Raw genomic sequence first — 12,341 nt, 5'->3', positions numbered from 1 at the left:
CTAGTAAATGTATATCTTCTTTGATTTGAGGCTTTTTTCTAGTGAACAGTATAGCTGAACTCTTTTGTGGGTTTGGATTCTCCAGTCCATCAACCATTTCTTTAGTGTGTGAATACTGTTTTGGAGTCTTTTGATAGCTAGTTTGGGGCTGAGAGATCTTGCTAATAATGCAGTATCATCAACATATAATGCAGTGATTGTTGAACTTGGGTTTTGAGGGATATCAGCGATATAGATAGAAAACAGGGGGGGGGGCAAGAGTGAGCCCTGCGGCACTCCCGCCAGAACCTTGCATCTGGTTGATACAGTTTCATTTATTTTGACTTGCATGTATCTTTCTCTGAGGTAAGAGTGAATTATTTTAACTAGATTAGTAGGTATATTAAATGTGATGAGCTTGTAGAGAAGACCCTGATGCCACACCTTATCAAAAGCCTTTGCAGCATCTAAAAAGACTGCAGCTGTATGAAGGTTCCGGTTGAAGACTTCGGAGATGTATTCGACCAGCCTGTGAATCTGCTGAACGGTGGAGTGGTTTTTTCTAAATCAAATTGCTCATTTGGGATTATACCTAGTTTATCCGTTTGTGATTGAAGCCTAGTAAGGATTACTTTTTCTGCGATCTTTCCAAGGTTAGACAGAAGTCTGATAGGTCTGTAGCTTTCAGGGAGTTGGGTGTTTTTTCCAATCTTTTTGATTGGTGTGACATCTGCTATCTTCCATGTTAAAGGGAAATATTTGAGCCTGAGGATGGCATTAATTATGTTGACTAGATGTACAATGGCTTTTCTGGGGAGTAGTTTGATTATTTTGTTTGTAATTCCATCTGAACCTGGAGCTTTATTGTTGTTCATGTGGGTTATAATATTTTTAACTTCTGTTGGAGAAGTGGGTGTGAGAGGTTCTAGGTCATCGTTTTGTTGTGTTATGGCCTGCCTGCCTGACTCGGCGGTGAATCTTGTAGATGAGATTGATGTTGAAATTTTCATAAGAGGGGTTGCATTGAGTTTCTAAGCTGTCCGCTAGAGCCTCTGCCTTTTCCTTGTCAGTATGGGCTATTCCTTTCGTGGTCTAAATTGGGGGTAAAAGTTGTCTTTTAGTGCGGAAGGTTCTCAGAAACTTCCGCACTAAATTTCGTTTTTTTTTCGTTTAATTTCGTTAGCTTAGATTCCCATTCTTGGTTTCGATGTTTTTGGAGGGCTTCTCGGACTGGCTGTTTATTTTATTCAAATTTGTTTTATCTTGAGGGGCTCTTGTGTTATGATACCTCTTTCTGGTTTTGTTTTTCAGTCTGATCAAATCCATGATTTCCTCGGGGATACGACCACTTGGGTGAAAGACTGTAGTTTGGGTAATTGACTTTATTGCATTTTTGATTTGACTGGTAAAGTTGTTTGCAGCCAATTATATCTCCTCTTTAGTGTGAATAGCAGGGACTGGGCCAATGTGATCAGGTAGGATTCTGGAGAGTTTGTCCCAAGATATGAAAGAGTGGGGGGAAGGGAGAATTGTTCTTGTGTACCGAGTTGAAGCAGAATAGGGTTGTGATCTGACGAAAGTTCATTTATTGTTTCCAGCTGATATTGGTAGCTGATGTTTTTGAGGACAACTATGTCAAGTACATCTAAACTTCCAGTTGAGCTGTGATGGGTGGGCTCCGTGGGTTCAGTTACAACAATAGAATGTTGCGTTGAGTAATGGTTTAGAGTTCGACCTTTGTCGTTGATTGTGGAGCTATGCCAGGCTGTATGTTTGGCGTTAAAGTCACCAGCCATGATGATGATGAAGTCTGTGATGCCGAGAATGGTGTCCAAGTCAGATACCAGTAATGGAATGCTGGGTGAATTATATACAGCATAGATTTTGATACTGCCAGCATTGTTGGTATGAACTTCAATGCCTGTTATCTCTAGGTTCTTGTTTGTGGATTGGTCAGAACATTGTGGCTTAGGTAGTTTTTAATGTATATAGCTGTTTCTCCTCCGCTGCTGGTAAGTCTACCTGTTTTGTACATAATATAGTTCCGTAATTTGGGGTTATTAGCTGGCCTGAGATGTGTTTCATTTACCAGTATTATGTCAGGATTGTGTCTCTGAGAGAACTCTTGTAGTTCTAGGATTTTGTTATTGAGTCCATTCACCTTTCATGCAGTGATCATGAGAGAGTTGGGATGGAATTTTCTTTTATTCATTATTGAGGGCTTTCAGAATTGAGTGGGTACCTTGTATGAATCTTTTCGTGGAGGACGGCGAAGGATTTGTCATACTGAATTCTTGTAACATGGTAGCTAGTGAGGCAGTTAGTACTGATGTTAGATTTGAGCTTATATGATCATGAGATGGGGCAGCCTTTGTTCGTGCTGCCTGTACATAAGTTTTAGGCATTTGTTTCCTTTCTTGAGTTGTCAAGCTGGAGATAATTTTGACCGGGGGTGTGACTTGCACGGCTGTCTTGAGCCTCGCTGAAATGTGTTGGAAAGGTAGTTTTTTCTGACCCTCAGTTATTTGGGTGGGTAATGCATCCCTTGTAGTTAGCGGGGTGAGGTCCTCCACAATTGGCGCATTTAGCTGGAGTGAATCTTGTTTGGCCATGCCCAAAAACTTTGCCTTGCAAAGTTTTTGGGCATGGCCAAACCTTTGGCACCTATGGCACTGCCCAGCTGTCGACTTTTTCCTTAGTGGTTCAGGAAATTCTAAGGCCACAGATCATTGTCAGTTCATATATCTCTTTCTGTGTCTTATCAATTTCTACGAGTACCAGTGGCATTTGCCGTTTATCTGCCCTGAGCATCCTGCTCACTTTCACTGGTGTTAGGCTCCGACTCATAAGGTCAGCAGTGATTTATTCACAGGTGACACCTTCGGTTACTCCGCGAAGTACTACTTTGAGATTCTTTTCACTGGGTAAAGCGAAAGTGTGATATGGAAGACTTTTGTTATCCATTAATCTTGTCAGCTGTCTGTAGCAGTGACTGAGGCTGGCTGGATTTTGACTCCTTCGTCTTGATTTTTAGCCCAGGAATATGAGATTTTATGGTCCCTAAGGGCTGATGTGACAGTGGTCCATTTGTCCTTGTCATTTAGTATTACTGGTGGAATCTTTTCGGTGTTCCTCGGGACATCTGATGTTGGTATGTCTTCATCCATCTGGTCTTCTATAGTTCTTCTTCTGTTAGAGTGCTCCCCCTTGAGAGATGTTTTGACAGGGGGATTTTGGTGACAGAGCAGCAATGAGTTCATCTTGTGAGATCGCATTCTCCTCCTCCTCTCCATCCTGATCATTAGAGTGAATATATTGTTTTATAAATCGTGGCCAGATTCTAACTTGCCTATTATGAGTTTGAGTACCTCTAGGGACTGCTCCTTATTAAGGATCTGGATCTGTTCTTTGATGTTTTCCATGTCAAAGTGGCGATTTCCTGCCAGCAGAAATTGGTTAATAGCAGTATAAATAATCCCACAGGGCTAGGGGCCTGCCAGCAAAGTATCCTGTAGACCTAGATGGACCACTAGCAGTGTATAATCCCGCAGGACTTGAAGCCTGCCATCAAGTGTCCTGTGGACTGAGTTGGTCTACTAGCAAAGTCTTGTTGCAACCTACTAGTTGGGGAAAAGGAGTATCAATATCTCATTTGGCCACAGTTTAGAAATCTACCTCCCTATAAAACCTTAAATCCACCACTGGTCCTCATTGCGGGTGGGGCCTGCCGGCCATTTGACCTCTTGCACATTTCGTGCACAGGGGGAGACAGTAGGAATCACACTGTGTTAGCACTAGTGCAATGTGAGATTACTGAGAAACCTTGTATGCAATGTAATCAGGCTCAGTCTAAAATAACACGTCCGTTCTCATCAAAATCGCGGTCAAATCTCGATTCTATCATACGAATTGCTTTTGTAATCAAACAACTGTTTATTATTTTATTATTATTTATTTTATTTTATGGTGATATCTTTAGATTTCATTATTTATCAAATTCCCTTATTTATTTCTGTCGTTTATTTCTTAATTATCATTTTATTGTATCGATTCCCTCAGCATATTACAAATGGGATCGCGTCTTGAAAAGCAATAGTGTAGCATTGCTTTTCAAGAAAGCAATGCTACTTTACGTTATTAAAAAAATTAAAAAAAAAGTCTTTTATTTTGTTCGCTATATTTTTGTATAAATTGTAAGAAAACCGTAATAGGAATGATTGTATAAAAAAAGCAAGTATAAATCTCTTCATACAATTGGAATAAATTTGGAGAAAGAAAGGAAAACTAGAATGTGAGGAGGGGGGGGGATGAAAATAAGCGAAAAAAGTAATGAGGTGAGCATAAACAATCGTAAAAGGTGTGTGTTTTGTAATTTCATTTTTATATACTGGCACCATTTCTTTATCGCAACAGCTGAACTTATTTGCCATCTCATCATGTAATCAAATTCCTGATTTTTACTCTCAAGGGGTGTGACACTTGAGACTAATTTCGCCAATAAAATAAAATTTATTTCCGTTTCTTAGATTTGTTAAAGGCCATCGACTTTCTCTCCAAATTTCGAGCTGATATATGAGAAGGAAGAGACACTAAATGAAATTTGTTTTCTGTAATCAGCTATGGTTTGCCAATAATAATAATAATAATAATAATAATAATAATAATAATAATAATAATAATAATAATAATAATAATAATGGATTGATTTATAAAAAATGAATGCTATTCATTTTTTATAAAGCAATCAGATAAATAGTTATTTATATTCATTAGTTATACTTATGACCGCTATCAGCAAATAAATACTATAAATAGCTATGTTTCATTTAAATAATAATAATAAATTTAACAGAACTTCTTTTTTCTGCTTCCTTTGACTGTATTGCAAGTTACTGGTAGAAATTATTTGGTCCAGTAACTGTATTGAATTATGTTCAGAGAAACTTTGAAAACCAGATATGAATGGCTATTTAAGTTATTCTTAGATCGTCGCTGATACTTGATTGCGGTGATACATGGTTGCGCACACTTTTCGGGAATATTTTTAGTGACTGACTCACCGATATTTTCCACTGTCACTGTACTTGATATAAAAACACATCAAGTGAAATTATGTGAAACTTATGCTCAAGCGTATATAAATCACATTTCATCTTAAAGAGGGATCCAGAAGGAGTAACAGGGATAATTATTACCGGGATGCTAATAATGAATAGTTATAATTTTGTACAGCAACTATAAGGCATTCAACTTTGCATATACATCCTATATTATCGGTCAATGTGATATAAGTGAATGAAATTTCTTTGGATTAAAGTGTCTTAAATCCTGCCGCAATCTATTAAGACTCGAGAAATTAATCGATGCAGCCTTAATTTTGTGTTTATAAGAGTATAGTTCGCCCACCGTTTGTAGGTCCCTGCTTCGCGTCTTTCCAAGAATAGTCGATTCATGCTGAAGGGGAGAGAGAAATGAAGGACGTCCGAATTGGTAGCCAACACGAGAAATCACGTGCTTTATATGTAAAATTTTCCATGTGTTATACAAGCAACATAGTTAACTACAATAATCATAAAAGAGAAGTTAATTTTTCTACCGGTAATAATAAACAACTCATCCCACAATACGGACTGATTACCCTATTATTGGAATGGATTCTCCTTTTTCTGAGATGCGTAGAAGTGTCGAAGAATCTGTAATCAGTGGGCGAACTATAACAAGGCGAATAACGCTTTCGTATCGCAATTGGTAAAACCCTAGGACAATGTGCTCTTCTATTGGAACTGAGTTCGATTCTTGTTATGGTGAGAGGAATATGTTTCAACTGAAAAAGATTCCTCTCATCACGCAAGAATCTTAGAGAAATATTTTTCAACTGAAAATGAGTCGGCCGGTCTCATGCGGTGGTAACTGGATTTTTTCTTCCCGAAATTCGGATCGTTCATGTAATATGTTCAGGCTATATGTAACAATTTCATATTACAAATATGTAATAGTTTCCGTTACATATTACAAATATACTTAAATATAATCATAAGATTTAAATTTTTACGTATAATCAGAAGAGGAAAAAAATTTAAATTAAAGAAGGAAGAAAGAGAGGATTTTTAGAAAACTAATTGCATTTTTTTTATTTTATTTTACTTATTACGTAAATCATCAGAAGTAAACTGTTAAAAGATGATACTGCATTAGAAGCCTTTCCAGCAAAGAAGAATAATTATTCAAATATGTTCGGAAATTAATTAGTATTTCAGTCGTCATCACTTTCTGAAACTATTGGAAAATTGTTTATCACTTTTTTCTCCAGTTATCACATATATAAAGATAAATGTCATTATCGAAACGGACAGTTGTCTTCTTGTTGACTTCTCACGCTAATCAATATCTTCATAGTCAACGGTTGCCATGGATTCAGCTATTGTTAAGTAGGTCATAGTTATCTAGAACAGAGTTACCATAGTTTCTAATCCACGCACATTAATAATGTACAGACGCTTACAACCTTTCATAAAATTCACATAATATATATATCGTATGAACTACTTCTCAATATTTTGTCCATTTAAACTTATTGTACAGAACATTCATATTTTTCCTTTTCCATACATATATTTTCTAGTTTTATACCATTAATTTGATAGATTCTCGAGGAATTCATCTAGTGGAAAATCGCAGTCGGACACAGCGAGCTGTGAGCTTACATGTATATTGCCCTCCATTTGAATGGGCTCATCTATTCGATAGGAAGACTGGCAAGCAAAGAGAAAAACAGTTAGCGTATTGGAGCAAGTTTGGAAAAGTTGGGAAGGATGCGAGTAAGCATAAGAAAAAGGTGTGTATAGATACATTAATAAATATTATATAGTTTTCATGAAACATATGCAAGAAATGCAACACATACCCGTACTTTATTATTCATGAATAGCACCGTAAACAAGAAGAGAAATTCATCCAGCTTATCAATGTTAGTTGCTGTTGGTACTAAAATGTATTACAAAGGTCATTAAGCACTCATATGAATAGTATAAATATTGGCTCACTGCACAAGCGTCTCATACTTAGGCGGAAGGGGTTTTCCACCCTGAAAGTCGGGTTTTTACATCCTACCAAACAGACAAAACCAGTCATAAGAAAACATGCAGTTAAAAGACAATATACTTGCCTCGTAGCCTTGGTTGCTTCGACGCTAATTTCAGATAACAATAAAACTGATGCACGAGCTTCTTTTATGACGGTATTGTCTCATAAAATTGTTTTGTTTTATTTTATTTCTTTAACTAGTTTACCCATATTTTACTTGGTTACATGAATTGGTGACATGGTTACCCCAGCAGCGTATTATGTTCCTTTGAGGCCCTAGGCGCAATTTTGTTATAAGGCCCTTTATGTAAAAGTGTTTTTTTATATTATAAAGACAATAAAATCCTTGAATAATAACAAGTTTTTCTTTATTTATAATTATTTATTTAATTTTTCAAGTCAGTATTACAACTTACAATGTTGCCTTTCGTGCTTTTAAATCTAAAAAAAAAATATATATTAGAAAATAAATAAATAATAAATATAAACGTTCGTTAAATTTTTAGAGGAATTCTTGAGGCCCCTCGAGATGATGAGGCCCTAGGCGCGCGCCTAATAAGCCTATTGGGTTACCCAGAATAATGGAACGTTCTCCATGGACAGGGCTATCATGACTTCTATCCTGTCCTTATGCTGAATGACAACGCTCACTATGTAGGATTTATTATTATTATTATTATTATTATTATTATTATTATTATTATTGGACCTAGCGTAAGGGCGGTATCTTGATTTCCTAGAAATTCTGAAGTGATAGCATGTTTTGGAGTCGTTTGAGATTCAGAGCTGAAAATACATGGGAAATATATTTACAGTATTAGCAAGTAAAAAAAAAAAAAAAAAAAAAAAAAAAAAAAGATCTGATGATGCCGGATAACCGTAAAAAGGACACTTTTCGTAACAGCATTCACGTGCAGTGATGTTATGGTCACTGCACCTATGTACTATCATTCATAACATATAACTTTTATCTTTGCGAAACGTTTCGACTAAGTTTTGAATGAAAAATGAAGTGACTAAAATCTAGTCCGAAACGATACGACAGATCAATAGAGATATTAAGTTCTAAATTTCATTACATTCCACCCAACCAAAGGGAAGTAATGACGTCGTATTAATGGTGTCTCTGTAGCTCAATCGGTATCATAGTGATCTTTGGTAAAATACCTAGTTTTAAATCCCATCTGAAACACAGAGAACCTCTATAAAGTCCTTTCAGTTGAAGGTGAATTAGCAGGTATTATACGGATGTTGCAGGGTTTTTTACTCCGCAAATCTCAGGTTTTTCACATCCCCACCAAAAAAAAAAAAAAAAAAAACAAGCGCCCAGAAGAACACACGCAGATAATACACTGGCATCATTTCCAAACAACAACTTCGTAAAACTTTTGTTCTTGAAAATGGGCTGATGTAAACCAAAAATTGAAATGTCTCGAACTTTTTTTAAGAATACAGACTACCAAAATTTATTTAAATTCATTGAGCTAAAGCGATATTATTATCATGGGAAAAAATGGTTTAGTAGATGTTAGGTATTAAGCAAAAAGCATCTAAAAGTGTGTGTGTGTGTGGGGGGGGGGTTCGTTTGTTTGTTTGTTCTAGTGTTATTTGTTTCTACATAATTTCATTTAGTGATCTGATCGGGGAAATAAACACAAACCACGTAATTCACCTAATACTTTGGGAAAAGAAAAAAAAAAAAAAAACTACGAGTACGTTTGAATGAACAATAAATAATCATTTCTACGTTCCAGGGTAGCAAGAAAAAAGAAAGAAAGAAAATTTCGCTAGAAAAACAATAAATGCTGCTTTTATTAGCACTTTAGTTATTTAACCTTGAACAACGTCATTAATTTAGAAGCATTTCGTAATTCGAAACAACCAGTGTTTGTTTCCTTTAAATTGTTACGCCCTCTTTTGTACATTCCTGCAATACATGAAATCTTAAGTAGCTAATTTAATTAACCGACTCAGGAAAGAGAATATCGTTCTTAGAAAACAAAGGTCTGTGTTTTGGTGTCACGGAATTGCTGAATAGTAAGAAGAAAGCAAATAATTAATAGCGCATGAAATTTCGCTTTAATAGGCCATAATTAAATCTAATTGACAAAAATTAAATTATAAAGTTAAAAATAAAGTTAAGAAAGGTCAAAAGCGAAAGAAATTAAAAAAAAATAAATCAAAAACAGAAATTGTATACACTAAACACATTTAAAAAGACATGGGAGCTATATTTCTAAAAGTTATTTTAAGATATGATATACATTTGAAAAATGAGATATATAGAAATATTTTGTTCTTTTTGGTCAGATAAGATATGATATACATTTTCAGAAATCACATTAAAACCCAAAAGATAAAAGAAGATTGAATAGTAATAAAAAGCAAGTAATTATCAATAACAGAAATATGAATGATGTCAATATCAGTTTCACCAGGCACTATATATATATATATATATATATATATATATATATATATATATATATATATATATATATATATATATATATATATATAATTTATTTTATTTTTTTGTAGATTTCAAAAAAAATAGAGGAAAGCAAAGAAGAAGAAAATTCAGAACTGAAGAACAGAATCTTCAAAACCACAGAATTAATAGAGTCATCACTGAAAATTTCAGAGCCTGAGGATAAAATCATAACCAAAAAATCACGGGATATGGATTTATAACTTTCTTCATGTTATAATCAAAGCATCACCGTTTAAAATTTTATAATGTAGTCATATTTTAATGGACGAATAGCAATAAATATTTGCATGATGGATTTTTCATTTATATTTATTAATTTTATTTTATCTTGATCGTGAATTGCTATTTATTTTTATCGAAGCCTGCTATCAACAATCTTATATACATAAAATCAGTGGCTCGACAGTGATGTGATTCAATATGAAATTATAATGAAGAGCAGCATTGCTTAATCCGGCGTTTCCCAAACTTTTCCTATGACGGAACACTTCACAAATCCTGAAAATTTCACGGAACGCCTTGGTTATTTTGTAATGTATTAATTATTAATTAATTATCAATTTAGCTGATTTTATGATTAATTAATAATTGATCATTAATTGTTAATTAATAATTAATTTAACATCAATTAAACATAAATATCATTAAAGTAATTTGTGCTGATTTTCATTGACATATCCTATTCTGATCACCAAAAATTTATAATATTATTATAAGTACTTAAGAGTGAATGCAGACTTTTTCTCCTGTGTGCTGATAGTTTCCCCCGCCTTTTTTACATCCTGGAGATCGCTTTGTAGGCTGGTGGTGGATGACTCACTATCTGTTGCGTCACAAACACCTTCAACAAGAGATTTATTAATACCAAAATTAAACAAAGTCCCTTGTCTCTTATTCATATTAAACTGGAAATCTGCAGGCCTATTACTTTTAAAAAATCACTGCACTACGCTTTCGAAACTTTCACCCTACAATACGAACTTGCGAAGAAAGTATATAAATCGTCGCTTGGTGTCGCATTGATTAGATCGTCGGCTTGTCGAGAGCTCCTGAAAAGATTAGTAGTATTTTGTGTTAACATTAGATATTTTACTAGAATTTTAAGTAGTATTGTTTGCTTTTTGTTTCTTGGTGTGTCTGTGCAATTTTTGCGTGTATTCTGTTATTTTAATTATTATTTTTAAGAAAAGATAGCGTACACGTGGCACCGATAAAGAAAAAAATGGCGGCCAGGTCGCCATGTTTGTTTAAGAGTTTTGATGTAAACGAATTTATGCAATGTGCTGTCTGTGAGATGTATGCCTTGCGAAGAGCGGTGGGAGTCTGGTTAGAAAGTGATAGTGGAGTTAATATGTGTAGAAAGTGTAAAGAGAATGAGGACTTCAAGCGTGTTTCGTGTGTCGAGAGTGATATCGTTAACGATAGTCAGAATGTAGAAAATGGTGGTGTGCTAGAGAATTGCGTGGTAGTGCCAGATAGGTGTGAGAGCGTCGCCGAAAGTGTAAATGAAGGTAGAAACACAGAAAGAATGGATGATTTGATCGATAATGAAAATGGTGAGATAAATGCGAGTAGCGAAATTGCCCGTTTGAATGGTGCGATACACAGAGCCAAAAGACAACTGGAGCGTATGGAAAAATGTGTGTTGAACGTACCGACAAATAACCGGCGGAAGTCTGTGACGGCAAATAATAGAATGTTCGTAAACGTCAATAAAATGAAAGAGCGAGTGCTGTATGGGGATTGGCTATTAAGAGGCGTAATAATTGAGAGTTTAACGAAGTCGTACCAGCCGGGTGAACATAAAGGACGTCAGCGAATCTATTCGACTGCAAAAACAGAGGGTGAAAGAGATGATAATCGTGGCAGGAACGAATGATTTGAAAGAGGACAAAATGGAAATGATAGAGGATGTGAGGGAGTTGTTTGAGGTAGCAAAAGAGAAGAGTGAGAGAGTTAGGATGGTGAGTATCTTACCGCGATATGACAGCGAAGTGTTTAGAAGGAGGGCCATAATTGCCAATGACTTTATGCGTGGGTTATGCATGGAGAGTGGTGTGGAATGAGTTCGATGGGCGAAAGGACTTATATAAGATGGATGGGTTACATTTGAATGGAGTTGGTATACGGAGACTTGAAAGAGTGTTGATGTGGAAGTGGATGTACAGACTCAGGGAAACTAGATTTATTAAGAGGGGGGGTAGATATGCAGACTTTAGGGGGGGCAGTTAAGTGTATGAATGAGTATATTATGCCCAAGCGAGTACGACGGACAACAAATCAGAATGGGATAGTTAGTATAAGGCATCAAAGTAGGGATGGGACAAATGGGCTTCTGCGATTCATGTACACTAATGCCAGGTGTATTTGGAACAAGAAGGAAGAGGTTTTGGCCATGGTTGGCACTTCCAGGCCACAGGTTGTCGGTATTAGTGAAACATGTCTGACAGAAGATGATAAAGCTAGTGGGATTGAATGCGACAGGTATAGCGTGTTCAGGAGTGACAGGGTGAATAAAAAGGGGGGAGGAGTGTTATTGATGATAGCTGATGAGCTTCAGCCAAGGAGTATAGAAGTTGAACTGCAGGATGGGGAAAAAGCACATTTGAGGCTGTTTGGTGTGAGATAGAATTTAGCAGAACAAAATATACCATTGGGTGCTGCTATAGACCGGGTGATGGAGTGGATGGATGGTGGGGATAGTATGCATAAGCAAATAGAAGAAATGAGTGGAAGGAGGGTAATTATTATGGGTGATTTCAATTATGGTAACATTGACTGGAAA

At 35.8% G+C, this 12,341-nt stretch overlaps 1 protein-coding gene across 1 annotated transcript in view; it reads left to right on the top strand.

The window, feature by feature from the left end:
- LOC150098882 (cysteine dioxygenase type 1-like) overlaps positions 1-9,851 on the top strand; it is a 34,643-nt gene extending 24,792 nt beyond the window's left edge. Inside the window, exons 4-5 of the mRNA XM_090404647.1 lie at positions 6,624-6,814; positions 9,604-9,851. Coding sequence (XP_090260773.1) covers positions 6,624-6,814; positions 9,604-9,756 — 344 coding nt within the window. The 3' untranslated portion in view covers positions 9,757-9,851. The remainder of the gene's footprint in view (positions 1-6,623; positions 6,815-9,603) is intronic.
- Positions 9,852-12,341: the final 2,490 nt, after the last annotated feature.

The sequence above is a fragment of the Typopeltis vanoorti genome, chromosome 15 (assembly GCF_054136105.1).
Source record: "Typopeltis vanoorti isolate ZY-2024b chromosome 15, IOZ_Tvanoo_1.0, whole genome shotgun sequence".
NCBI classification, from domain to species: Eukaryota; Metazoa; Arthropoda; class Arachnida; order Uropygi; family Thelyphonidae; genus Typopeltis; species Typopeltis vanoorti.
This window is presented reverse-complemented; position numbering and strand designations above follow the sequence as displayed.